We start from the raw sequence: 24,540 nt of genomic DNA on the forward strand, positions 1-24,540 counted from the left end.
GAAAATCAATAATTACTCAACGAACGTTTTATTTGCATAACTTTTTTTAACCTTCTTAATTATGTTTAGGGCGTTTTTAACGGGCGCTTGAGAGGTTCCTACTATTTCACTGATTGGCTTGAGAGGTTCCTACTACCTCACTGGTTTCTACATTGATAATTTCTATATTTTAATCTAACAACTGATTAGTTTAAATGATTATGAATTCTTAAATAACGAATCAGAAAATTATTCCCCTTTCTCAAAATTTAAGTTTTATTATTTGGATTGGCAAAGGTTTTATAGCTAGTCTTAGTAGACGCTGTTTATACAATTAACTAAATTTTCGGCGATTTCCAAGGCGGGCTTTAACATTAGTCATGGCTGGCTGGATCATCTCAGTCATGGCTGGCGAGTTCTGATACCAGTCGCCTAAGATTTTTTTTTTTTTCTAAGAGATGAGAGATATTAAGTTATGAAATCTTATGGACTCATTCATAAAATGTGGGCTCATTCATAAAACGTGCGTACTCTAAGACGTGAAGAATCTATTATTATGTGCATAAAAAAATTTAATAAAATTATGTCTATGTCATCTAAGGCCTTTCTGTATACTTTTGTTGTTTTATTAATCAAATCTTCTTTAAATTAAATTTTAACACATTCTCTCTGTTATATTCGTAGATATAGTTATCCAATGGAGATAATTCCAAAGCAATAATAAGGTCATAAAAATGTTATCTTTAAAAAGATCTGCTTACTACTATAATGGAAATTTTAAAATCTCTGTGTTTCAAATTGTCCACGCTAACAATAATATTTAGGATAAATTTATTCCACCATTAAATTATCGTAAACTTCTAAAAACAATTTTGCATCAAAGTCATTGGGTTTTTTTGTAAGTATTTTTGCTGTAAAATTTTATGACTGTATTTAGATAATCTTCGTTTCTCCTCCCACTTACGTCATTACACACCTGTGAAATATGAGAGTAAAAAGTATTTAAATCCAATTTGTAATATGAAGAGTAACCTTCAGACCATTAAATCATTTTAGGGTCTTTTAAAATCTTTGCAAGCAGGTAATTAAACATACCTAAGAAAGAAGCTCTTCACTTCATGCAGATTGACAGAGATTATATACAGCAACATAAACGGCGCACATATTTTTCTTTCTTTTTTTCTATAATCTCAAAAATCGAAAAATAATATTATCTATCAAAACATAAAGGCTTTGCCTGAATGCGATACTTCATATTTTTCTACCGAAAAGTATGTATGTTTTGTTTACTATTACAAAATATTTGACATTTTTTCTCGTTTTACAAAGAATCCAAAAATTAGCACGAAATATTGAAAACAAATATCAAATAAAATATTTAAATATCAGATAAAGTTATCAATCTGGCTTCAAAAGTTTTTGTTTCTGATTCTTTTTTTTCTTTTTTTATGTATACACACATAATATTGTATCTTTATTTGTTAATTAATTATTTATGTTTTAAATGAAGTTTCAAGATTATCAGGACGGCTAGATCATAATCTCGAGAGATTTTTCCCATCTGTCAGGTCGTGAAAACATTATCTAAATGGTAACGCGTCATCGCACATTTGAGATTTCATTTTGTAAAGTTTTAAATTCTTCAGAGTTAATTGGGAACCGCTTTGTCGCCTTTTTATCTGTAGCCAAATTTGAACAAGGAGGTTTTTCAGCAAACTGGTTGTTCTTACCACAAATTCATGAAAAATACTTCAGTTCTTGAAGTTCTTAAATCTTTATTAAAAGTGCACTAAACAATCAAGTTATTGTTGCCATATAACTTTCAAAGATTGAACAACAAATAAATAAATTAGGCATATAAAGTAAACGCCATGCCCCCTGAAAGTCTAATACACGTGCGTGGTGTTTACACTTAAGTTTTCCGTTTAAAAAGGTCTCGTTTAGTGATTATTAACTAAATAAAAAACATCGAGAGTTTTTTATTTAGATTACTCGTATATATGTAAATATAAAAATTTATATGTTTACAGGGGGAAAATGAGAAGTTTTGCTCTGGTTTGCATTTTGTTCCAGATTGCTGAAGGTATTTTTTTATTTTATTGTAGATTTTCATTATTATTAAAAACCCATTATAATATCACAGATTATACGAATCGCGCATCAAGTTTATGACATGCGATTACTGTTAAATCAGTATCAAATAAGTGGTTACACGAGCCTCATAATAAAATTAAAAAAAAAAAAAAAAGATATAATACATCAATAGCTTTTCGTTACCTGTGAGACCAATTAAAGCTACCTGTGAGACCACTTAAAGTTATTTGCTAAATTTAAAGTTAGAAATTTTGTCTTATCCCAGTTTTAGGTTTTTTTTTTTTTTTTTTTTGCAATTAAAATTTTCAGTTCTAAATCAATGGACATTCACTCAAATCGCCAAAAAAACCTAGAATTTTAAGCCAAAGGTTTATATTTTAAAAATCTGGTAGTATTTTTGATGAGAAAAGTTTTACAGTCCAATAAAAGTTCCTTGCTGTTGCTTAAGAGAAGCCCTTAAAAATATTATTCAAAAAATGCACTTATTTTAAGCATTCAGAAATCTTCTAAAAGAGGTTTGAAATAGATGTTTCTCGCTTAAGTTCTACATTTACCAAGTTATCTTTACAGCATCTTTTATTAGTTATAGTTTTGACCAAAGATATAGAAATTTTTTAGCTTGTTTTAAATGTTTTAATTCTAAATAACTTCTAATGAAACTTTTTGTTTTATTTCGAAATTTATATCCTGATAGAGTATTTTTAACAAAAAGAAAATAAATAAGCGTGAACGCTAATATTTCGAAAACGACGTGCAAAGTTTCTGCTTTTTATTATTATTATTATTGTTGTTATCATTATTATTATTACTACCATTATTATTATTATTATTATTATTATTATTATTATTATTATTATTATTATTATTATTATTATTATTATTATTATTATTATTATTATTATTATTATTATTATTATTATTATTATTATTATTGTTATTATTACTATTATTATTGTTATTATTATTATTGTTATTATTATTATTTTTATTATTATTATTATTATTATTATTATTATTATTATTATTATTATTATTATTATTATTATTATTATTATTATTATTATTATTATTGTTATTATTACTATTATTATTGTTATTATTATTATTGTTATTATTATTATTTTTATTATTATTATTATTATTATTATTATTATTATTATTATTATTATTATTATTATTATTATTATTATTATTATTATTATTATTATTATTATTATTATTATTATTATTATTATTATTATTATTATTATTATTATTATTATTATTATTATTATTATTATTATTATTATTATTATCATCATCATTTTCAGCTCTTCCAGCAAAGAAATATGTGGTGGAAGGAGACATTTTAGTTACGAAAAATGTGGCTGAGGTCATGATCGGCAAAGGGAGAAAAAGAAAAGCAATGAAGGCGGACATAAAGAAATGGGATAGTGGAATAGTGCCATACTCACTTTCCGCTAACATAGGTTTGGGGTCAATTTTAAAAAAACTTTTGCATTATTTACCTCAATAAGTAAGAGCGTAAAAATGTCAGTTTAGCTTCAAATTCAAAAAGCATCTTAACTTCTTTACGCTGCATTTTTTTTTTGGACGTGTTTTTAGTCCTCAAATCAATCTAGTAACTTTAAGTACATTTTTCCGTTCTGACTTGTTGCCACACCAATTTTGACATAGACATCTAACTACAAAATATAGATATAGATATCTAACTAAAACAGAAACTTCAGTAGAAAGTAAACTTCAGATCTTTAAACTTCAAACTTTAGAATTAGAAGATGATAAATGTATTTTAACTTTTTTTTCTTCAGAACCTCAAGTTCGCGATATTTTAGATACCGCGTTTAAAATATACGAACAAAAAACGTGTTTAAAGTTTGTACCCGCAAAACCAACTGATGATGACTATATTAATTTTATCAAAGACGAAGGGTAAGAAACAATTTTTTTAAAAATGGAATTTTACGGAATTTTAATGGAAGATTACCATAGAAAACATTTTATGCAACAGTAAATGGATTTTTATTTAATGTGATTCTTTCTGCAATTCGCGAGTGTTTTATATATGATCTTTTATGTTATTTGCTTTTTTTCCCCACGTACTGGCTACACATTCAAACGCCAGTAACGTAGAATTAGTAGGTAAACATTTGAGAAATTTTCACCAATTGTCACCAATTCATCTAAATTTGCACATTATTCAGCTACAATCGAGATCACAAATGAGAGTTGTTTTTAGATGTTATTCTTCAATCGGAAGACAAGGCGGAGAACAGGTAGTATCCATTGGAGATGGTTGTCAAACACAGAAACATGTTCTTCATGAGCTCATGCACAGCATTGGTTTTTTTCACGAACAATCTCGTTTCGACCGCGAACTTTATGTGAACATATTGTGGTGGAACATTGCTGACGGTGCATATGTTAAAATATATCCATAGATTTCTTAAAGCGCATTTCAGTATAAGCAAAAGAATTTTTCTAGTTTAACGAAAAGTTAAAAAAATCAAGTTAACCTTAAAAGCATTAAAACCTCTTTTACGCTTATAAGTTAAAAACTCCTTGCAGACTTGGAAGTTAATAGCTTTTTTTAAACTTGGAAACTTAAAGCTTGATTTACATTTGGAAAATACTCTGCTTTGCTTTTGTTTTAGAAGCCTTTAAAAACTTCGCAAGCTATGATCATGGAACACTTGACACTTTGGGGACACCTTATGACAAGCATAGTATCCTTCATTATAACAACAAAGCCTTCTCAAAATACGGTGACAATACCATTGAGTCGATTGACAATCCTGAAGAGGAACTCGGAGGAGATAATCTAAGCCAAATTGACATTCAGCAAATAAACAAGCTATATAACTGTAAACCGTAAATCAATTTGCAACGTTTATTGATCGTGCTACTTCGACAACTGGTAGGTTACAAAAAAAAGCTGGGTTCATTTCGAAAAATTATTAACATTCCAGTGTTAGCAAGAAAATTGATAGAAAAACTTTGTTGTAATTTTAAACTATGATAGTTGAAAACTGTTAAACTTTGTTGTAATTTTAAAACGAAACGAAATTTTGTTCTAACAAAACAAGCCTCAACCATTGAACTTTAAATGCAACAGCGATTCCAAATACGATCGATTGTTCCCAATCAACAAACGTTTATATTCACGAGCGCTTGTGTAAGCAGTTTAAATTTATGACGGGATTTTTATTCTCACAAAGACGAAAATCGAGGTAAAACGTGCATAAAACAAGGCTTAATTTTCAAAAGTTGCAATAAAAACAGAAAAAATACGTCAACAAATACTTATTTATGTTTTAAAAAAATCTCAAACATTTTTAAAAATTTCTTCAAAAAAAACTATGAGAAAGGTGAAACCTTTTTTAAACAAGCCCATAAATCATCACTAACTGCATTATTAAACTTATACTTATTTAAGTAAGCCTAAAAATTAAAAAATATCTCAAAAAAAAAAGCATTTACCAATTTTAATAACTTTAAGAGAGAAAGATACAACTAAATTCGCTAAATTTATTTAATTATAGGGGAGACCGGGGCTAAATTTATTTAATCATAGGGGAGACCGGGGCTAGTTGACTACAGGAGTAAGTTGACACACGCATGCGCATAGAAGTTGTACCGATGTGTTTTTTTTACTAATTTTGTAACTTTTGTAACTATATTACTTTTTCAATTTTAAAAAACAATAGCATTAGCTACAAGTAAACTCGAATAGATGTAAGTGTTGTATGCTTCACTCTAACCAGTCACACTTTGTGTTTCTCAATATTTCGCGTTTTTGGGGATTTATAAGCCATTTTGTGAGCAAAAAGCTTTTAGGGTTAGTTGGTACAATGATCGTGGGGCTAGTTGGCAACATGTGCCAACTTACAACTTTTCGCATTAGCCGTAAATTTACTTAAGTTATATAACGCTACAGATCTACAGATATGAGTAATTATAAAAGAAAAGTAGGCAGGCCTGTAAGTTCTAAAAATGTCACAAAAAACGCTGTTGATGCTAATTTTATAGAAGAAAAGTCTATTCTATCGACTTAAAGGCAATAAAAGTTAATGTCAAAAAATATTGTTGGATAAAAATGATCAAGACTTTTCATTAAAAAAATGCACTTGAAATAAGTGCTTAATGTTGCTAAATTTGTCTCTTTTTATATGGTGTGCCAACTTACCCTTAGAGTATAGGCAACCTAACCCGGGTCGGGGTAAGTAGGCACATATTTTTTTCTTTTTTGGAGCCCCTTTTTGGGCTGCCAATTATTTTTTTTTAATGTTTGACATCAAAACGTGAAGCGCTTAGTAGTCGTTTTTAAAGTTTTGACGTTGGTGTTCTAACAAGAATTTTTTTGCCTAACGCTCTGCGTCTAGCGAATTACCGGCTGCAGGCAAATAAAGAACAGCAACTGAAACAGCTGTGGAAAACGATCCTAAACAGTCACGAGAATATCAATCAGCCTTTTTTAACAGCCAGCTTATAAGCAGCAATTTATACCCTCACTTAAAAAAATGTCACCAGTTTCAAGTTAAATGAGCAATTTGATCGTTGTTTTTATATGTAACTAACAACAAGAAAGAGAAATTAATATAAATGATTTTTTGCCATTTAAGAAGGCGAATAAAAACTTTAAATGTGTAGTACAGACCGAAAGACATAATGAAAGTTAAAAAGTAATAGAAAGTTCAGGTAATTCTTACAAAAACACAACATTTATGCAAAAACATTTATAAAAATTTAGTAGCTTCTAGAAAATATTTTCCAACTAAAATTCTTTATTTTCATTTAAATATGTATACCATTTTATTTAAATATGTAAGTATGCCAACTAATTATATAGCAACTAAATTGTCTTTTAGGTGCTACTAAACTGTGACAATCCATTACTAGCGGGAACTTCTGGCGCCTGGTTTCTTTTTAAGTTAAGGTTTGTTTTTTTGTTATTGCTCTGACTCATTTCATAACCATCAAACTTCGATAAATCGATGTTTTCAAAAACTTTTTATCAATTTCTTTAGATTTTTTTTTTATCATATTTTAGAGATTTTCTCTTTGAAACTTTCCTTATTCAAATTAAATTCATTTAGATCTTGATAAATTTTATTACCAGCTGATTGGACAGCCAGATTTCCTTTAAAGAATGTATTATTTATAAAAAAATACTTTTTGACATTTGGGCTATGAAAAAGGTTTTAGATTTAGAAAAACCATCATCAGGTCTGCCTGACAGTTGAACACAGTGAATTTAATCGTGTTAATTTTAATAATATTTATTAGGTACTCATCAATAATGGCTACTGAATGAACTAAATGTCACAATCAACTTTTCGCAGAATTCCTAATTAAAATAAAGCAAAAAAAATATTATTTTTCGTAGCATAAACAAAAAGCAGGGAGGAATTAGAATGATCGTTTTTTATCTTTCAAGAGACTTTTACAGTAGCAAATCCGTCAAGAGCATCGCAATCTTTCTCAATACTCATGATGCTAAATACTGACTAACGCTTGATCTAATTGATCTAATTGATTAATTAATCTAACTGATCAATTTTGCGCGGTTAAATAAGTTAATTAGAAGCTTTATTTTGCATATCAACGAAATTTTCAGTCAATTCATTTTATTAAATATTTTATATATATGTTTTTCAAAGCTTGTAAATTAGGTTATATTATGTCATTTTGGCAGGAATAACATTTTTCTGATCTTCAATGTCCTTATTTTCCCAAGAATTTTTTTTAATGAAAAAGTTGGGGAATGCTTTTGTAAAATTATTTAAATGTTTCACTTTCTTCGGGTTTTTTATAAAAGAAAATATGCTATGGAATGGCAGCGCATCCATCACGAAGCCATTGGTTAAATAAGTTTCTTTATATAATGGTCATCTGATTTCTTACTCGCTTATTTTACTCGTTTATTTGCATTTGGGTAAACTTTTAGGAAATCTAACTGTTATGTACATCAAACGAAAAAAACGAAAGTAAATTTTTTTTTAAATCAATTGGTTGCTTGCTGGAAATAACTACGATCCAATCTTTGAATGTGTACGTTTACTTTTTAGTGAATATGTAAGTCGTTATTTTAACTCGTTGGTTTTCGATCGGTTTTTGCAAAGTTACTCTCAGTGTAATCACTAAATGTTTTCTTGTAATACGATTTAAATTCTGAAAGTTAAATTTAATCGAATCAATAATCGAATCAATAATCGAATCAATAATCGAATCAACAATCGAATCAATAATCGAATTAATAATCGAATCAATAGATATAAAAGAAAGAATATTACATATGCATAAATTTTTAATTTTATAAACTGACCATCGAAAGAGAATAAACCTTTTTCATTATTACTACATTCGTTGATCATTTTCAGACATTCGTCTGGAGTAAGCATTTCTCCACATTGTCTAAATGCCAACTGCAGATCAGTAGCATTCACGTAGCCGTCATCACTTTTGTCGAAAATACTAAAAACGTTGAGCAAGTCTATATCAGTTGTTCCTTGCATAACAGGTTCTTTCATTATTTCCTTAAAACGGCTAAAAGTTAAACCGCCAAAACCTAAAGAAAGGTGGCCCTTGTAAGTAACAAAATTCAACAACTAAATCACAATAAAAAAAATATAAAAATTATTCAGAAAGTAAACTTAAATAAAACTAAAATAACGGAAATGTAAAAAAAAAATGGTTGAAAAATCTTTTGAAAGGTTTTTAAAAGATCATCCGGATTTCATCTAAAAATTGCGGATATAAAAATTATATAGAATGGTCATGGTTAATCAGGATAAAACATGGGCTCTTCATGTGATATGTAGAAGTTCTTCTGTATCCGGACATACTACCATCTAGAATGGAAGTGGAATGGAGGTGGAATGGAAGTGGAATAGAAGTAGAATGGAAGTGGAATAGAAGTGGAATGGAAGTGGAATAGAAGTGGAATGGAATGGAATAGAAGTGGAATGGAAGTGGAATGGAAGTGGAATGGAAGTGGAATGGAAGTGGAATGGAAGTGGAATGGAAGTGGAATGGAAGTGGAATGGAAGTGGAATGGAAGTGGAATGGAAGTGGAATGGAAGTGGAATGGAAGTGGAATGGAAGTGGAATGGAAGTGGAATGGAAGTGGAATGGAAGTGGAATGGAAGTGGAATGGAAGTGGAATGGAAATGGGATGGAAGTGGAATGGAAGTGGAATGGAAGTGGAATGGAAGTGGAATGGAAGTGGAATGGAAGTGGAATGGAAGTGGAATGGAAGTGGAATGGAAGTGGAATGGAAGTGGAATAGAAGTGGAATGGAAGTGGAATGGAGGTGGAATGGAGGTGGAATGGTTTTACTATTTCAAGCGCTAAACTTCCTACATTAAGACTGAGGGAATAGAATCTTCTAGGGGAAGACTGCAGGATATGTGTGTACCGGAAACGACATTGTTAGCAATTTAAAATTTTTCAATGATCTGTGTTATTATAAAAAAGTGATTGATTTGTTCACTGCTCAAACATGATCCTGCAAAATGGTAATAGATAGTTTAACACGAAGTTTCATAGTAGTATTGCTCCACAAATGCAATAAATATCCATAATTGTCTTTATGCACACCGCGTGGAGTAAAATCAGAAATGTGATCGTTTCAAAGAACTTCTCGGCAAGATAAATTATTTTGAACTCAAGTGGGATATTTGTTGTGATTTCAACATGCTAGCCTTTTTGCTTGACTTGCAAGGATGGTACAAAAAGTACTCTTTTTTCTTTGTTAATGGGACAGTAGAGTTGATGGTGATCATTAACTGCCAACTGTTATTTGCTGAAAGTCGGCAATGAGAGGTTGAGTGTCGACTACGGCGGCAATTGCGCCAGAAATTTGCGGCAACGGGCGACAGCCAACATCTAATAAAAAAAAACTTGCCGCATGTATTAAAAGTGCTACAACTTTTTGAATTGTTGTGTATTTTGTGTAATTGCCGACTTTCGGCAAATAGCAGTCGACTAGATCATTAGTCTTGGCAAGGTCGGGAAGTCTAAAAAAGTTGATAACGCAGACCCTTAATTATTATAAGAAAGTTGATTGGTCCCTATAAGTGGAACTGCAACAAGGGATGTTAAATATTTTAAAAAAATCTTTGCTAGGTTCCAACAAGTTTCTTTTACTTCATAATAAAACTAGGTTTGTTTAAACAGCTTCTGATGATAAAGCAATAATGGAAAGAAGATGTCGAGGACGAAGAAATACTGCTATGAGGGGAAATTATATATGGTCTCAAATCAGAAAAGATGAAAGTATGCACTGTAGAAAATCTCGATTGTCAAACCGATTCCAAACTCGATTGTTCAAATCTTAAGAAAGGTTTTATCAAAGCAGTTACAGAACAGAATCGTGTTTTTTTTTTTGTTCTAATGAACTTCCTAAATACCTTTCAATATATAAAAAAATACTAAATGTGTTGCATTTATCCTCATAATATTAGAATAGATCAAACCAGAATACTATCGTAGAGAAAAATTGCGTCTATAATGAGGAAATATGAAAGCAAGTAGAAATTAAAAACTATTGATGTTACATCAAAACGAAAGTGATATTTGAATTTAGTGGCAAAAAGTACATAGGTGATCATTAAAAAAAACAAAAGAACAAAACATGTGCTACATGGTTTGGTTCTTAAACTTATCTACCTCTTTCATCAACAATATTCATTAACTCGTCAACGTCATCTTGTGAAAAGTTCAGACCAAGTTCTGAAATTGCTGTATACAGTTTGTTTGTAGAGATCATTCCTGAGCCATTTATATCAAACAACTTGAAGCATTCCTTGATTTCTAAAAAACCCATATCCCCGTATTTGATATGTAATCGTAGTTTACCAAAAACTTAAAAATATGTGCATGCTGCAGTCAAATTATTTTAATAATGAATATACCTGATTCGACATTTTGAGAAAAACTCACTTCGTTGCTCTCGGCCTAAAGTAGTTACAACGTTGATTATCGTCTTTCTATACTTTTTCAAGAGTCTTATACAATATTTCTTTTTCAAGAGTCTCATACAATATTTCTTATACTAAGCTACAAGTTAGGATTAAATTGTTTTACTGGCACCGCAAAAACCACACAGTTTCCACATCTCAATTTTTTATCATTTGCTTTTATGTTTGCAGTTGAAATTAGGCGTGACTTAATATTACTTGATCTGCTTTAAACAAAAATAGTTACTGCAAACTTAGTTTTGGAAGAAACATCTGATGCACCACAAACCCCACAAAATAGGTACCCCAAAAACGACATTTCATGTTTTCAAAATAACATTTTTTATGTTCTCAGCTTTTAATATGTTAATTATATTTATAACCACTTGATTCTAAAGATGTCCTTGCAAATCAAGTTCATATTTTACTTTTTGCGTGTTAAAAGTCAGTAAAATTTTTAAAAGATAAAAATTTTAGGAGTTAGTTAAAAATATTTTACGATTTTTACGCTTTAAGAGGAGACAGTTGTAAAATGTGAAGAACAGTTGTAAAATGTGAAGAACAGGAATAGAAGTCTGTAAGGTATCAACAAAGCAGGGACTACACGACTAAAAGATTTACTAATCAGCTCTGGTGAACATTTTTGTTTATTTTTACTGTATAGAATAAAGATTACATAGTCGACATGACTACCTAGTCCTTTTCTTAACTTTATTTTTTTCTATATACTGCAGTGAATTTTATTTCTTTGCAAGTGCAATTTAAGAATTAAAAGTTTTCATTGTTTCAGGCTTAGTCGTTCATTTTGGTCATGGTTTCAAACAAACACACTCAAACTTAACAGTGAAAAGCCAGGGTCATGTATCGTTTAACAGAGTAATTAGCAGCACCCAAGTAGCTTTTGAAAGAATTGTTAATCTTCTTGTTATAACATCCGAAAACGGGATGTCAGATAGTGTCACTCTTAAAGCTTCTTGTTAAGAACTTGACAATGAAACGCAGTTTTGTCCCCAGCTTATAAAAGTAAAGATTCGGCAAGTTACTAGAAAGGCAATTTTGATAAGACTTAATAATTGATTAGAGACATGGCTGAGAAAACCTTCTAACAAGAAAAATCCCTGACCTATTAACTATTAAGAAAATCAAACTCAACCTCGAAAAAGCATCTATACTCAGGTCTACGGGATAATGAGTGTAAAAGATGTTGTAGCAAATGTGAAGGAGATAAAAAAAGATAAGCAACGAAAGCTACCAGCAAAGGAGGAAGCCAGGAAGAAGAAGGAAGAAGCTAAAGAAAATTTTATTAAATGTAAAAATGATTGTACTTGCAAACAAAAAAAATCTCAAACTCTTGGCCTTCAGCAATAACCTCTTTGTTTTGATGCACTTCACCTAATTTGTAGCAAATCCAGTTGCAGAGTTGATGATATAAAACCTGTAATGATTTTTACCAGCCAATCAGAACTTCTCCATCGACAAAAGATTGTTCTTGCAGCAAACTGATTTAGACGATCATTATAACAAAAGTAATGAATAAAGAACCATTATTTTTTACTAATATACTGACATTGTCGTAATAACCTGTTATTATATCAATCTTATGTTAAGCATTCTACAACCATTTTAGACGCCTGAGCCTTTTTTGTGTTCAAATATATTGTTTTTAGATAAAAACTTTCTTTCTTTTTCTTATTATAGGCTTCTAGTTACAGAAAAAAGCTTTTTTCTACATTTAGTCATAATCCATAGGTGATAGAAAATTAATATTTTGCTAACTTAATCTTTGGCCTTTAGGCTGCTATGAAACAAATGCAACATTTTATTGTTAAAACTTTCATTTTAATTAGAATAACTGAGCTTTTGGCTCATAAAAAACTATTTAAATTACCTTAATTCATAAGTATACAGATTCGCTGCCATAATATATCAAAGTTTTGTTATATTAAATCTTTTACTACATCCGTGGTCACTTAAAACAATATTGTAGTTTTTGAGGTACGGTCATTTTTGCGATCTGTATACCTGTAAATATATATTTATCTTTTGGACAATATATTTTTTAAAACTTACTTCTTCTAAAAGATTCTCAAGATTCAAGAAAGATTCTTCCTCGATGGTATTAAGTGTAAAGTTTTCTTCTTTTTTTGGCTCAACTTTTTTTTCTTCTCTAAAACGTTGCCTACTTACAAGTAATAACGCTTTGTTCAAGCTCTTAATAGATGCTAATTTCAGTTTGTTGTCGCTGTCATTAGAAGTGTCATCTTCAAGTGCGATAGTCTCCTGTTCATCCTAAAAATATCAAAAAGGAGGTCTTTTCTATTTGTAAAAAATCTATGGACTTCTCAACAGATTTTTTTTTAATTCTTAACATTAAAACTTTTTAAAGCAAAAAGAAATTTCAAAGCATCTGTGCAAAATGAAACATTTTGCTTCAAATTTTTTTGTGTTTAGGTATTGTTTGTTAAGATAATAACAAGAATTAACATTTAAATTTATAATAATAAAAATTACAGGGTTGTAATTAAACATTAAAATTATAACTTCCATAAAAACATTGCCAAGAAAAACCTCGCTCATGTGTAATCGACCCCAAGTTTAATGGACGAATCTTACATTGGTTCACACAAACGAATTTTTAAAAACTTCAACATATTTCTCTAAACAACATAAATCTGATAAGTTTGCATACCGTACTTTTTCCTTTTTCAAACTTCGATAAACAAGAGGCAACTTTAGGGGTATTGACCATTAAAGCTTGGGTAGATTCTTGGTCAATTGATCTCGACATTATTTCACGCAACGGTGTCCCCTACGGCTCATGAACCAAGAAACTTATTTTTGCAATGTTGTGTTCAGCTGTAAAACATAAAAAATGGTATGAAATTTATATATTCAAAACTGAGTCACACCTCGTTCCCATTACTTCTTTCGTTAGTCACAAAGTTAAATTATTCTTTTAGATAAATTTCCCTGGGAATTATATAGAGTTTCACCCTAATTAATGTTTCTTATAGCTTTAATTAAAGGACAGGTGAATAGCCATTGATTTTAAAGATTAATTATGGTTTTAAAAATATTTTGTTCGATTTGCTTAAGTATGATTTAAGACATTCACTTAACATTATTCAATTTTCTTTCAAACGATTCAATCTCTTTACTTTTTACTTTGTAATATATTACTTTATATAATAATATGTTAAGTTATATTATTTTACATTATTTTATATAATATTACATTATGTTACATTATGCTATGTTACATTATATTGTATTATAATATATTATATTGTATTACATTAGACAATATAATATAACATATATTACTATATTATATTACACTACATTATATTTTATTATAGCATATTATGTTAAAATATAGAACTTGAGTTTCGAAAAAAGGTAACTCAACTTTATACTCTCATAACATTTGTTATTAAATATCATCATGTTGACATTTTTCCAAACCAAAAAATAGAGACCAATACGTATTTTGCATCAATTCACCTATTCAGTGGTGATGATGTTGTTTTTATTCAGCGGTGATGATGTTGTCTTTGTTCAGTGGTGATGATGTTGTCTTAATTCAGTGTTGATGATGTTGTATTTATTCAGTGGTGATCATGTTGTCCTTATTCAGTGGTGATCATGTTGTCTTTAAAGATATTTAATGATGAAATACTTTAAAGACATTTGCACCTTTAAAGTTTTGAATTTTGCCAACGTCTATGCTTATAAAAAAAGGTAGAAAAAAGTATGAAGCTCAATCTAGAGATTGTCCTAAGTTATTATCATAAGTTATTATTACATAAGTTATTATTACATAAGTTATTATTACATAAGTTATTATAACATAAGTTATTATAACATAAGTTATTATTACATAAGTTATTATTACATAAGTTATTATTACATAATGCAAAGGCGGTTCTACAATTCGATTGAAAAGACCTGAAGAAAAATGTTCATTGTATTAAATAAAAAAAAAACAATTGGCAAACCTCTTATGAATTTAAGGAGCCTTTAAAAGATAAAATACTTGAATTTAGAGTTTCAAAACTGTCCGCCGCAATCTCCGGAAGCCTTAGTGACACAATCTGATGCCTCTATTTGCCAGCAGTAACTGAATTGCATTCAACTACTAGTCTTAATACAGGTAATAAATGCGAAACATGTGTAGAGTTTGTAGAGAAAGAACAAAGTTTTTGCATTTCGTTTGCGCTGACTCACCAAAACTCTTCTAAATGATGAAAAATGCACAGGAGGTTAGGTTATGCTGAAGCATGGGTTGGACTGGCTTGAAAAACCGGCCCGGTAAAATTGGTCAAGGCAGCCCACTTCATTGTATGTTGCATAAATTTTATATATATATATATATATATATATATATATATATATATATATATATATATATATATATATATATATATATATATATATATACACATATGGCTATTTCCACGATGGAAATTTTGTGTTTGAAAATTTCTTTTTTCAAAAGATTTTTTTTCTTTAATTGTAGTTTAAACACCTTAAAATTATTGTTAAAATATATTTTGAGTAGAAAATATTTGAACCGAGTAGATAAATTTGATGAATGTTAGCAACTGTTTTTTCTTTTTATTATTCGAAAAAGTGAGTAAAATTTGAGGGCAAGTTATTGCAATATTTTAAACAAAACATATCCATATTTTTGTTTAGAAAGAATCTTTGACATTATATATGTCTTGAGTGAAAACACCTTTAGTCTTTAAAAATAATTCAAGTGTTTTTTTATCACATACACATCTGTAAAAATTAGGTTGCGTCACTGAACTAAAAGCTAAAAAAGTTTAATTATCACAATAAAAATAGGCTTTAAGGCGAGATTTTTTTAGAAATTATATATTTTAATGTAAACTTTTCATCATTACTAAAAAAAAGTGGGTCAAAAAACATTATATTAACTTATAGTAGTAGTTTAAATGCTGTTGCGTCACTGAGCCCATCAACGTGATAATTAGCGTTTTATAAAATTATTGTTTATTATTATTTAAAGTATAAAAAAAAAAATTTAATCTTCTCTGCCTAAATATTGATAAAAATAAATATTTCTAAAACACTGCTGTTAGTTGGAGTCTAGAAATAGTAGACACCATCGCTATTCAATATTAACTAGTATAGCAACTTTTTCATCGTTTGACTAGTCGATGCTAAGACATCAATTATTGCATCGTTATTAATTCTCGGAAGAACGTCTTTTTCACAAGACATCAGCATGATTGACTGTAAACTTGACTGGCTCATCAAATTTCTTAATCTGTTCAAAATATGTTTCAATTTCGAAAATGACCTTTCGCAAGCAACTTGTGATGAGAATTATGTCAGCACAACTTTTTAAGCCAGAAACAAATTTGAATACGCAAGACTATGCAAGTTAAACTTCTGGAGGACAAAATAACAACAAAAAATACATTTTTTGCAAGATTTGCATTTATTTCTGTGGCTGTCACTGTTTTCCACTTCTGGGATTGTAAAGACAGTTTCAGATTCTTCGGATTTACATTGTTACATGTTGTCCGAGACACAGTGAGATACTTCCGTGTCAAATATCAAGTTATATTCATCTTCAAGAGTTATTTCGAAACTTTCCCCTTTCCTTGCAAAGTCCGATAATTCCGTTTAAAGCTGACCTTTTGTTACACTAGCATCAAACTTTCTGAGCAACCCACTCAGATGCTGCAATCTGCTACTAGGCATTTTTTTCAAAATTTTTGCAAAATTTCTTGGATCTAAACAAGATAAATCAGCATATAGACTACCATGCTCTGAGAATCTCTATTTTAAACTTCTGATTACTTGATTCATTACCATGTTGTGAACATTGATACGAAATTTATCTTTTGCACTTTCAAGTAGTTGATTTGCTCTGATTCTTTTCTCTTTCAAACCAGTCTGAACTTTAATTTACATTTTATTTGGATAATATAATGTAGCCTAACTAAAAATATAATACAATTTTTATGCCAATCGGCCCACCGGGAATCTCCCGGTATCCCGGCGGCCCAGTCCAAGCCTGTGCTGAAGTAAAGAGAAACAATCTATAAACTGTGTACCATGCTTTTTGCCAACAAAAATAATGCAAACGAATTATCTTTCAGTGCGCTATCCGGATGGAATATTGTCAAAGGATAGAGAAAGTTAAAACTTAAGATACAATCTCATGAAAACTTAAGTTTTTTAAATCTCATGAAAACTTAAGTTAATTAACTTTACATAAAGAAATTTTTATTGTTGGAAATCACCCAGTAAAGCACCCAGAGCTGAAATGTCTGTTGATCAACTTTTATTTACAGAGCTTTTTGCTGAAAGCAATTACTGAATGAAAATTCTACGGAGAATACTTGATGTCTTACTATTTCCTTTGGAGCTTGGATTAGCATTCTTCGGTTCCAGTAATCACAAAGGTGATCCAGAAAATGAAATCATTTTGGGCATTATTGAGCTTCTCAGTCAACATGAGCCACTTTTGTCTGAACATGTGGAAAAAATCACAAAAAAATCACATGTCACTTGCAAGTTAACTATCTTTCAACAAAATGAATTGATCTCTGTGGCTCCATTGTTCAGACAGCAGTTGTTAATGAAATTCACGCTGCTAAGTACTTTTCAATAATGGTGCTCACCAAGAACAAACTACTTTTTTAAATGTAGTTGATAGGTCCAAAATGTCTATTGAAGAGAGGTTTCTCTTATTTGATGACGTCAAAAGAATAGTGGCAAAAAATTGCAAGTTGTCCTGAAAAAATTAAAATACCTGAATTTTAGAGTTTCAGAGTTGTATTGGTCAGACCAATGATAATGGTGCTACATGAAGTAAACTCTAGCTGTTTTTTCATGATTTCCATTTAGAAATCATTTGAACAATTGTCTTTATTTTTTCTTATTAACGATGTATGTAGAGGGTTGTAAATGCGTGATAAACAAGAGAACTCATGATATTAAAGCGGCCTGGGCACCACTTAGCCTCTCCGAGGGCCGGGATAATTGTATTAATACTTTTATTGATAATTTTGTTAATTATCATTTGTTTTATATATTTAAGAAAAACAAAATTTTTAAATTGAAAGTTATATGAAAGAGAAATGTATAAAAATAGAACAATTTTCTATTTACATGAAAACTAAAATATACCCATATAAACTTAAAAAAACAATTACATATAAATAATAATAATTAACATGTAATGATATTCGTTTAATTTATATGGAAACCCAAAACACTAATGAAATAATAACTTGTTATTAGATTTTTAGGTTTAGGACTTTTATCTCTAGATACATCTTCCTTACTAAAATTATTCTTTTCCACTAATATATATAAAAAGACAAGTTTTGAAACTCGAGCAGAGTTTCAAAAACATCTGACGCCCGATGAGGGACTCGAACCCGCGACCCTCAGATTAAAAGTCTGATGCTCTACCGACTGAGCTAACCGGGCACTTGCTATAATTTTAAAAAATAGTTAATATATAGTTTTAAACTATCTTCATTAATATTGTATGAAGGTTTTGAATCTTTTTTTTTTATCAGTTCTGAAATAATCACGAGCGTTGACAATAAATCCATAATTCTGTTTTCAAAGCCATCCTGAAGCGGTGTTCCAAGACAAGAATATAATAGCTTTTTAAAGCATTTTAGGGTGTTAATAAATCCGAAAGCTTAAAATGTCCAGATGCTTCGGCCATGATCTAGCACCTGATTAAAAGGAATCACTGGTCAGATTCAGCGTTTCTAATAATAATATCATGGAGTTAGTGTTGCTCAAAACTCATGGAGTTGCTGACAGTGCCAGTTAACTTTTTGTTGGCGCAAACAACTGAATAAAACTAAAGTATGCCTTCTTAAGGTTTTAATCAATGCAAAAATAAAAATAATAATTGATTGTATATATACATAGTCTTAAAAGTTTTAATGTCAAATTTTAGGTCTTTCCTTCGTGCTTTTAGAGCAAAAAAGAGAAAGAATGATTTTTTGAAAGTCAAGACAATTCGATGCTCAAAAGAGTTAAGTTTTCCAAATTGCCAATCTGTCCCAGTCCATTGTTGATCTCAATGATGATTTAAACCGTTTTAAATGACTTAATCGCAATGTTAATTAAATACGTAGTGCATTACGTATTGCAATACATGGTACAATACAAAAGTTTAGAAGGCCGTCTTGCATATTTTCTTTTGTGTAAGCTGCTTCTGTCGATGGAAGTTGTTTTAACAAAGAGCGCCATTATCATCTGCTGTACGGTTTGGGTAACGTGCTTTTTTTTTTCAAAATCTGTAATTTTGCGGCAGAAAGAATCGGCTTGATCACTATATTGTTCAAAGTTATTTCTGTGCAAATTTAGAAATTCCAACAGTGAATTTAAGAGAGTTAAAGGTATATCAAGATCTATTTTCAAGATGATTCTTTCTGATTGAAATTTTAAGACAACCAAGGAACATCAGTAAAAATAAAATCGTATAAAACAATTATAAATATTACAAAAAAATAGTTGCCCTACAAAATATTGCTGAAAAAAGTAAGCCTGGAGCAAATAAACCAATTGTGTCATAGTTAAATTAGCTCTATTTGTATTCGGTCTCGGCAAAAAGCTCAAAACAAGCATTTGAGGTTATACAAAACAATTTTTATTGATTATGGCTACAAAGAGAGTTTTGTAGCCATATTTAATTTTGCAGCTTTTATTTTGGTTACAAAAGACTTAAGAATCTCATGTTCTACTGCTACTAGATATTTATAAAGCTCACATTTCTCCCAAATCTCTCAACAAATGCAGTGAAAATTACATCACGCTGCTGAGCTTTCCTCCACATTGCTCCCATAAACTTCAAACTTCTCGATAAATGTGTTTTCATGAATTTCAAAAATTTTCATGAAGTTCTTTGAATGCCGGAAAATCATTTACAAGCCACACTATCCTTGAATAGTAAAGTATAATAAAAGTTTGTTCATCTTATACAGAGCTGAACACCACAACATACAATCAGTTCTATTATTTAAGGCTATTCCTTACAAGACAGTGGAGAGAAAGAAATCCTTCTCAAACTTACATCTCACCTCCTGTGAAAAGAAATTGGAAAGGGAACTTCTCTTCAGAAAAGTGAACAAAAAATGTGTGTACATAACTCTGATTCAAAATGATATGTTTGTTTCAGAATCCAAAATTGAAAGAGCAAATAAAAAAAAGTTTTAAATGATATTTTGGTTTATTATTTATTGTTTACTATTTGGCTCTAAATAAGAATTAAAAAAAGGCGAAAATCGTTTACAAACTTAGCAAAAAATTTGCTTGCGCAAAAATTAGGAAAACAACTTCATACGAAATGAGATGACCATTTTTTTTTTCTTTTTTCTTTTTTCTTTTTTTTTTTTAGGTTTTAGGTAACTCTAAAAAACTGCATCTTTGCGATAGTTTTAGTTCAAGTAGGATGCTCTCTTAGTTTAAGCAAAATGACCATTTGATTACTTTTTTTTTTTGTAATAGAATACATTTTAATTGATTTTCTCATTGTGCTGCAAAAGAGATCAATGCCGAACCTCCTAATGTTTATTAGATCTTCGTCAAGCATCGGTGCTTCAAATAACACAACAAACAAATCTTTTGGCGTTTAATTAAAAGTATGCGTTTAAAGGTAAAAAAATGCACTTTAAACGAAGAAAACTTATCCGAGATATAAGTTCTACCAAACTTGTTTACAGGAAGTTTTGCTCTGAAAAATCTGGTGGGTCTTTTTTTTTTCTTGTATTTTTTTGTACAAACTGCTTTAGTACTTCGTTCTGCATATTTCTCTCCAAACCACCCCTCAACGCAGCGAGGGGTGAGGTCGTGTTCTGCGTGAAATGATAAAGAAATAGTTTAAAAGAAAACAAAATAGACGGCGCTTGCAGCGTTTAATCAAACTTCTAACGCTTTGGTCTTCAAATGCTGAAACTTTATTTGCGTTTAAAAACTGCGATAAACTTATAATAACGTATGAGTGTAACTAAGTAAACTTCCGGCATTAAGTATGCCATCTTCCTTGGTTACAAACGGACGTCTATGCGCGGACGGTAAGTTAAAAAGATTTTGAAATCTTTAGTGACTTAAGAAAAGTGTCATGCACTTATTGGCAATATTTTCTACTTAGACGAAAAGAAACCAATAAAGGTCTATGCTCGTGTTCGTCCATTTAACGATGAGGAGATAGAGAGAGGAGATAGTGTATCTGTGGAGACATTCGATGATGAAAAAAGGGTAAAATATTTCTGGATTTTTTTTTAGTAAGTTGTGGATAAAAAGCATATTTTGACTAAAACGTTATGAAATAATTCATTATTCAGATAAAAGTCATAGATGAGAAGCACTCGCAAGAAACAACTTACCATTTTGATGGAGTATTTAGTGGCACAGATTCAAATGAGAAGGTAACCAATTCAATCTCAGAATTAAAAATTTGAAAGTTTAAAATATGTTTCATTTTTTTTACATAAATGGTTTTAATTTGTTTAGGTTTTTGTCCACACCACCCAACATTTGCTTACAAAGCTTTTAAACGGAATAAATTGTGCATTACTGACGTACGGTCAGACCGGATCAGGTATTTGCCATATCATACTATGGAATTTTTAGCCATTTTAGCCATATCATATTAATGGCTTTTTTAGCCCCTAACAACTAATAACATTAACCAGTATTTTCCAGGAAAAACCTTTACACTAATGGCTGACGGATGCATCACAGAGTACGCCGTTCAAGAGTTGTTTGACAAAATAGAAGCTGACAAGCTTCATAAATATAAGGTCTATTTACCTTTTTTTTAGTAATTTCAAATATTTTTCAGAAGTAAATGAAAAAAGGTTTCATAACCTGTTTGTTGTCATTAATAATACTGAAATATTGCTTTTTAAATATTAAAACTTCAGATAACCTGCTCGTTTGTTCAAGTTTATTTGGAAAAGGTTTATGATTTACTGAGTCACGATAGCAAAGAACTGCCAGTGAGAGAACATCCTAAGCAAGGTAACTTCCTTACTTAAAAAAAGTTGTTTTAACAATTTATTGGCGTAGTGTTATAGGACATTCAGGAGGTTAATGACAAATTTTGTAGAAAAACATCTATATTTAAAGATCGAATTTAACACGAAAGGTCAAATGGATGGTGCGAGTTTTACCGGTATATACAAATAGGTTACAGAGATTTAAAAAAGATTTTTTTAAAATGCGTTTTAGGAATCTACGTTTCAAATCTGACTCACCATCAAGCAAATAGTCAAGAGGAAGTGCTTGCCTTATTTGATAAGGGAAGACAAGAATTAGTCACTGCTGAAACCAAAATGGTTCGCCATTCGAGCAGGTAACAGCCAATAGATTTTAGGTTCTTCTAATTTTAAATTAAAAACAAATGCAGCTTCCTCAGCTTCGCACCAATTTTAGTAAAAGCCAGAAGCTTAAAGAACGTCATTATTAATCTTCGTTTATTAGATCACACTCTATTTTCCAATTATCAATCGAAAGAAGGTTAGATATTCAAAGGAACAGACATATAGCACCAGGTAAATTTTATATGGTATACATAAGTACTTTACCCATATAATCGTATTTAGTATTCTGCTACTTTTTTGCAAAAGTATTGCAAATATTTCCCTTTTATTTGACATTTTATAGAGGTTAAGGATCTGTGTCTTTATTTTAGCTATTTCTGCCTACGGAAACATGAAATCCGAGGTAAGAATACGACTTTTAGCAAATGAATATAATACCTAAAAGATTTTTAGTTTTATATTTTTAGATATTTCTCATCATTTTTGGTTTAAAATCTAAACATCTAGTAGATTTAAAATTTAACTTTGAATCAAATGCAGTAATTTTTTTTTAAGCTAATTGCTTTTAGAATGATATCGGAATTATGGTTCTTGAGGAAGACATGGTGCTAAGAGCGAAAATGGACATGTAACGCTTAAAATCTCATTATTATTATTTCTACTTTTTTTTTTTTTTCTACTTTATTTGTTGCAATGAGTCATGTATGGAGTCAGGATATTACTCAGCGCTATTTTAATTTTAGCTGCGATTTAGCCGGGAGCGAAAGACTTGGTAAAACAATGGTAGAAGGGGTTCATTTAAGCGAAGCAAAGCACATTAATTCCTCCTTATTGGAGCTCGGGTAAGTTTGTAAATGCAGCTTTGTGATGAGGTTGGCGTTTAAGACGAAATTGCAAAAGTTAAAAATGAGACATGTTTCACTACAATATTATTCTTCTAACGTTTTATTATTCAAATATTTTAGGAACGTAATTTATGCATTGTCGGAAGGCAAAAGACGTCATATTCCATTTCGCAATTCAACTTTAACAAGATTGCTGCAAGAATGTCTGGGCTCTCGTTGTCAGACAAGCTTTATCGTAAGATAATTGAAATTTGTTCAATTTTTATTATTTTCATTCTTGACATTCAATGTATTAAAATGTCAAGAATTTATTACACGATTGTATAAAAGAATTTTTTTATTATCATTATTTGTTTTCAGTTCAGATCTGCTATTATCTTTCTTGTTATTCTCCTGTTTTTGGTTTTCAATTTCCAAACCTATTTTAGGTTTGCGTTGCACCCTCATCAGGTGAGGCGTATGAAACGAGATGTAGTTTGAATTTCGGAACAAGAGCACGAACAATTACTAATAAAGAAAGAATGTGTCTTAACGTGGAGGTTGAGCTCTTGTTTAATTTACTTACTTTAACATTTATTCTTGTTTCGATTTGCTGTCTATTTCACTGTTATATTATTGATCGTCTTTTATCTTTTACTATTTTTCTTCTTTTTAGTTTGATTATAAGCTATTGGCTAAAAAATTGACAAAGAGAGTTGAATTATTAGGTACTTTTTCTTACTTTGTTATTTTTCAACTTAAATTTCAGATCTAAAACTAATAGTGTATAAAAATTTAGTTAAAAAATGTTAACATTTCATCTCCTTTATTTAACCGAGTAGATAAAAATGTTTCCCTTCGGCAAACCAAGTTAAGCAAACTTTCAATCACACAATGAGAGTTCACTAAATTTGGAATGTCGACTTTAAAGTTATAAAAAGTGACTTGAGTTGATTAGGGAATCAAATCATTTCATTTTAACACATGTGCAATAAAATTTAATTGTAAAACATCTGCAAAGTTAAATTTATCATCATTTTGAAAGTTCAAAGACGTTCTTTATTAATTATTAAATTTTATTCTCTTCTCTTTAAAATGAGTATAAATATTCCTAAATATTCCTGTATTTTTTTGATTTTTAAAATGCTAAACCGACTTTAGCTGAAAAAGTCTATGTACGAATTTAAATCATTCAATCAAAAACGGAAGATGTCATTTCAAAGATGTCCAAAAAACTAGGATGTTTATGATCAACAATAAGAAATATGTTAAAAGATTCAAAAAAACCCTTTATTAATTTATAAAAGAAAAAAATGACCGAACAGAACATCTTTACAACGTCTTTTAGCT

General features: G+C 29.9%; 3 protein-coding genes and 1 non-coding gene across 7 annotated transcripts in view; 2 read left to right on the forward strand and 2 right to left on the reverse strand.

The window, feature by feature from the left end:
- Window positions 1–858: 858 nt before the first annotated feature.
- On the forward strand, window positions 859–5,165 carry LOC145183670 (zinc metalloproteinase nas-13-like). 3 transcript variants are annotated; one of them, XM_090086057.1, is made up of 6 exons: window positions 859–877; window positions 2,010–2,062; window positions 3,384–3,542; window positions 3,885–4,005; window positions 4,313–4,488; window positions 4,728–5,165. In XM_090086057.1, the coding sequence occupies exons 2-6, from the start codon at window positions 2,017–2,019 to the stop codon at window positions 4,946–4,948; spliced, it is 723 nt and encodes a 240-aa protein (XP_089942183.1). In that variant the 5' UTR covers window positions 859–877; window positions 2,010–2,016; the 3' UTR covers window positions 4,949–5,165. The 3 variants fall into 3 exon arrangements, with proteins under 3 accessions (XP_089942183.1, XP_089942182.1, XP_089942185.1); XM_090086056.1 differs by lacking the exon at window positions 859–877 and adding an exon at window positions 1,016–1,135; XM_090086059.1 differs by lacking the exon at window positions 859–877 and adding an exon at window positions 1,894–1,912.
- A 2,314-nt stretch (window positions 5,166–7,479) lies between these two features.
- LOC145183699 (uncharacterized) lies at window positions 7,480–14,779 on the reverse strand. Its single transcript, XM_090086507.1, has 7 exons — window positions 14,538–14,779; window positions 13,723–13,889; window positions 13,104–13,322; window positions 10,989–11,031; window positions 10,744–10,887; window positions 8,399–8,641; window positions 7,480–8,244 (listed from the first exon to the last, which is right to left on the reverse strand). The coding sequence occupies exons 2-7, from the start codon at window positions 13,819–13,821 to the stop codon at window positions 8,162–8,164; spliced, it is 831 nt and encodes a 276-aa protein (XP_089942633.1). The 5' UTR covers window positions 13,822–13,889; window positions 14,538–14,779; the 3' UTR covers window positions 7,480–8,161.
- Window positions 14,780–18,436: 3,657 nt separating this feature from the next.
- Window positions 18,437–18,509, reverse strand: Trnak-uuu (transfer RNA lysine (anticodon UUU)). The gene has a single exon. It is a non-coding gene; the product is annotated as a tRNA-Lys (tRNA).
- Window positions 18,510–20,584: 2,075 nt separating this feature from the next.
- LOC145183219 (uncharacterized) overlaps window positions 20,585–24,540 on the forward strand; it is a 9,502-nt gene continuing 5,546 nt past the window's right edge. The window contains exons 1-14 of one of the 2 annotated variants that reach the window (XM_090083750.1): window positions 20,585–20,787; window positions 21,193–21,299; window positions 21,386–21,469; window positions 21,555–21,642; window positions 21,747–21,844; window positions 21,968–22,064; window positions 22,275–22,398; window positions 22,527–22,597; window positions 22,738–22,769; window positions 22,936–22,994; window positions 23,110–23,208; window positions 23,332–23,446; window positions 23,640–23,750; window positions 23,867–23,918. In XM_090083750.1, coding sequence (XP_089939876.1) covers window positions 20,706–20,787; window positions 21,193–21,299; window positions 21,386–21,469; window positions 21,555–21,642; window positions 21,747–21,844; window positions 21,968–22,064; window positions 22,275–22,398; window positions 22,527–22,597; window positions 22,738–22,769; window positions 22,936–22,994; window positions 23,110–23,208; window positions 23,332–23,446; window positions 23,640–23,750; window positions 23,867–23,918 — 1,219 coding nt within the window. In that variant the 5' untranslated portion in view covers window positions 20,585–20,705. Of the gene's footprint in view, window positions 21,116–21,192; window positions 21,300–21,385; window positions 21,470–21,554; window positions 21,643–21,746; window positions 21,845–21,967; window positions 22,065–22,274; window positions 22,399–22,526; window positions 22,598–22,737; window positions 22,770–22,935; window positions 22,995–23,109; window positions 23,209–23,331; window positions 23,447–23,639; window positions 23,751–23,866; window positions 23,919–24,540 lie in introns of both variants that reach the window. The other variant, XM_090083751.1, reaches the window with a different exon arrangement.

This window comes from Hydra viridissima, unplaced genomic scaffold (assembly GCF_058129835.1).
Source record: "Hydra viridissima isolate aposymbiotic clone 2 unplaced genomic scaffold, HvirCarnegie_v1 scaffold_4, whole genome shotgun sequence".
Lineage (NCBI taxonomy): Eukaryota > Metazoa > Cnidaria > Hydrozoa > Anthoathecata > Hydridae > Hydra > Hydra viridissima.

Bases quoted from the DNA above. Each gene is read 5' to 3' on its own strand.
- LOC145183670 (XM_090086056.1), top strand. From the start codon at position 1,098: ATGCAGATTGACAGAGATTATATACAGCAACATAAACG. The intron at 2,063-3,383 runs GTATTTTTTTAT...CATCATTTTCAG, and splicing joins TTTGTTCCAGATTGCTGAAG to CTCTTCCAGCAAAGAAATAT. The intron at 3,543-3,884 runs GTTTGGGGTCAA...TTTTTTCTTCAG, and splicing joins CTCACTTTCCGCTAACATAG to AACCTCAAGTTCGCGATATT.
- LOC145183699 (XM_090086507.1), bottom strand. From the start codon at position 13,821: ATGTCGAGATCAATTGACCAAGAATCTACCCAAGCTTTAATGGTCAAT. The intron at 11,032-13,103 runs GTAAGTTTTAAA...TAACTACTTTAG, and splicing joins TTGAGAATCTTTTAGAAGAA to GCCGAGAGCAACGAAGTGAG. The intron at 8,642-10,743 runs GTAGATAAGTTT...ACCTTTCTTTAG, and splicing joins GAATATTGTTGATGAAAGAG to GTTTTGGCGGTTTAACTTTT.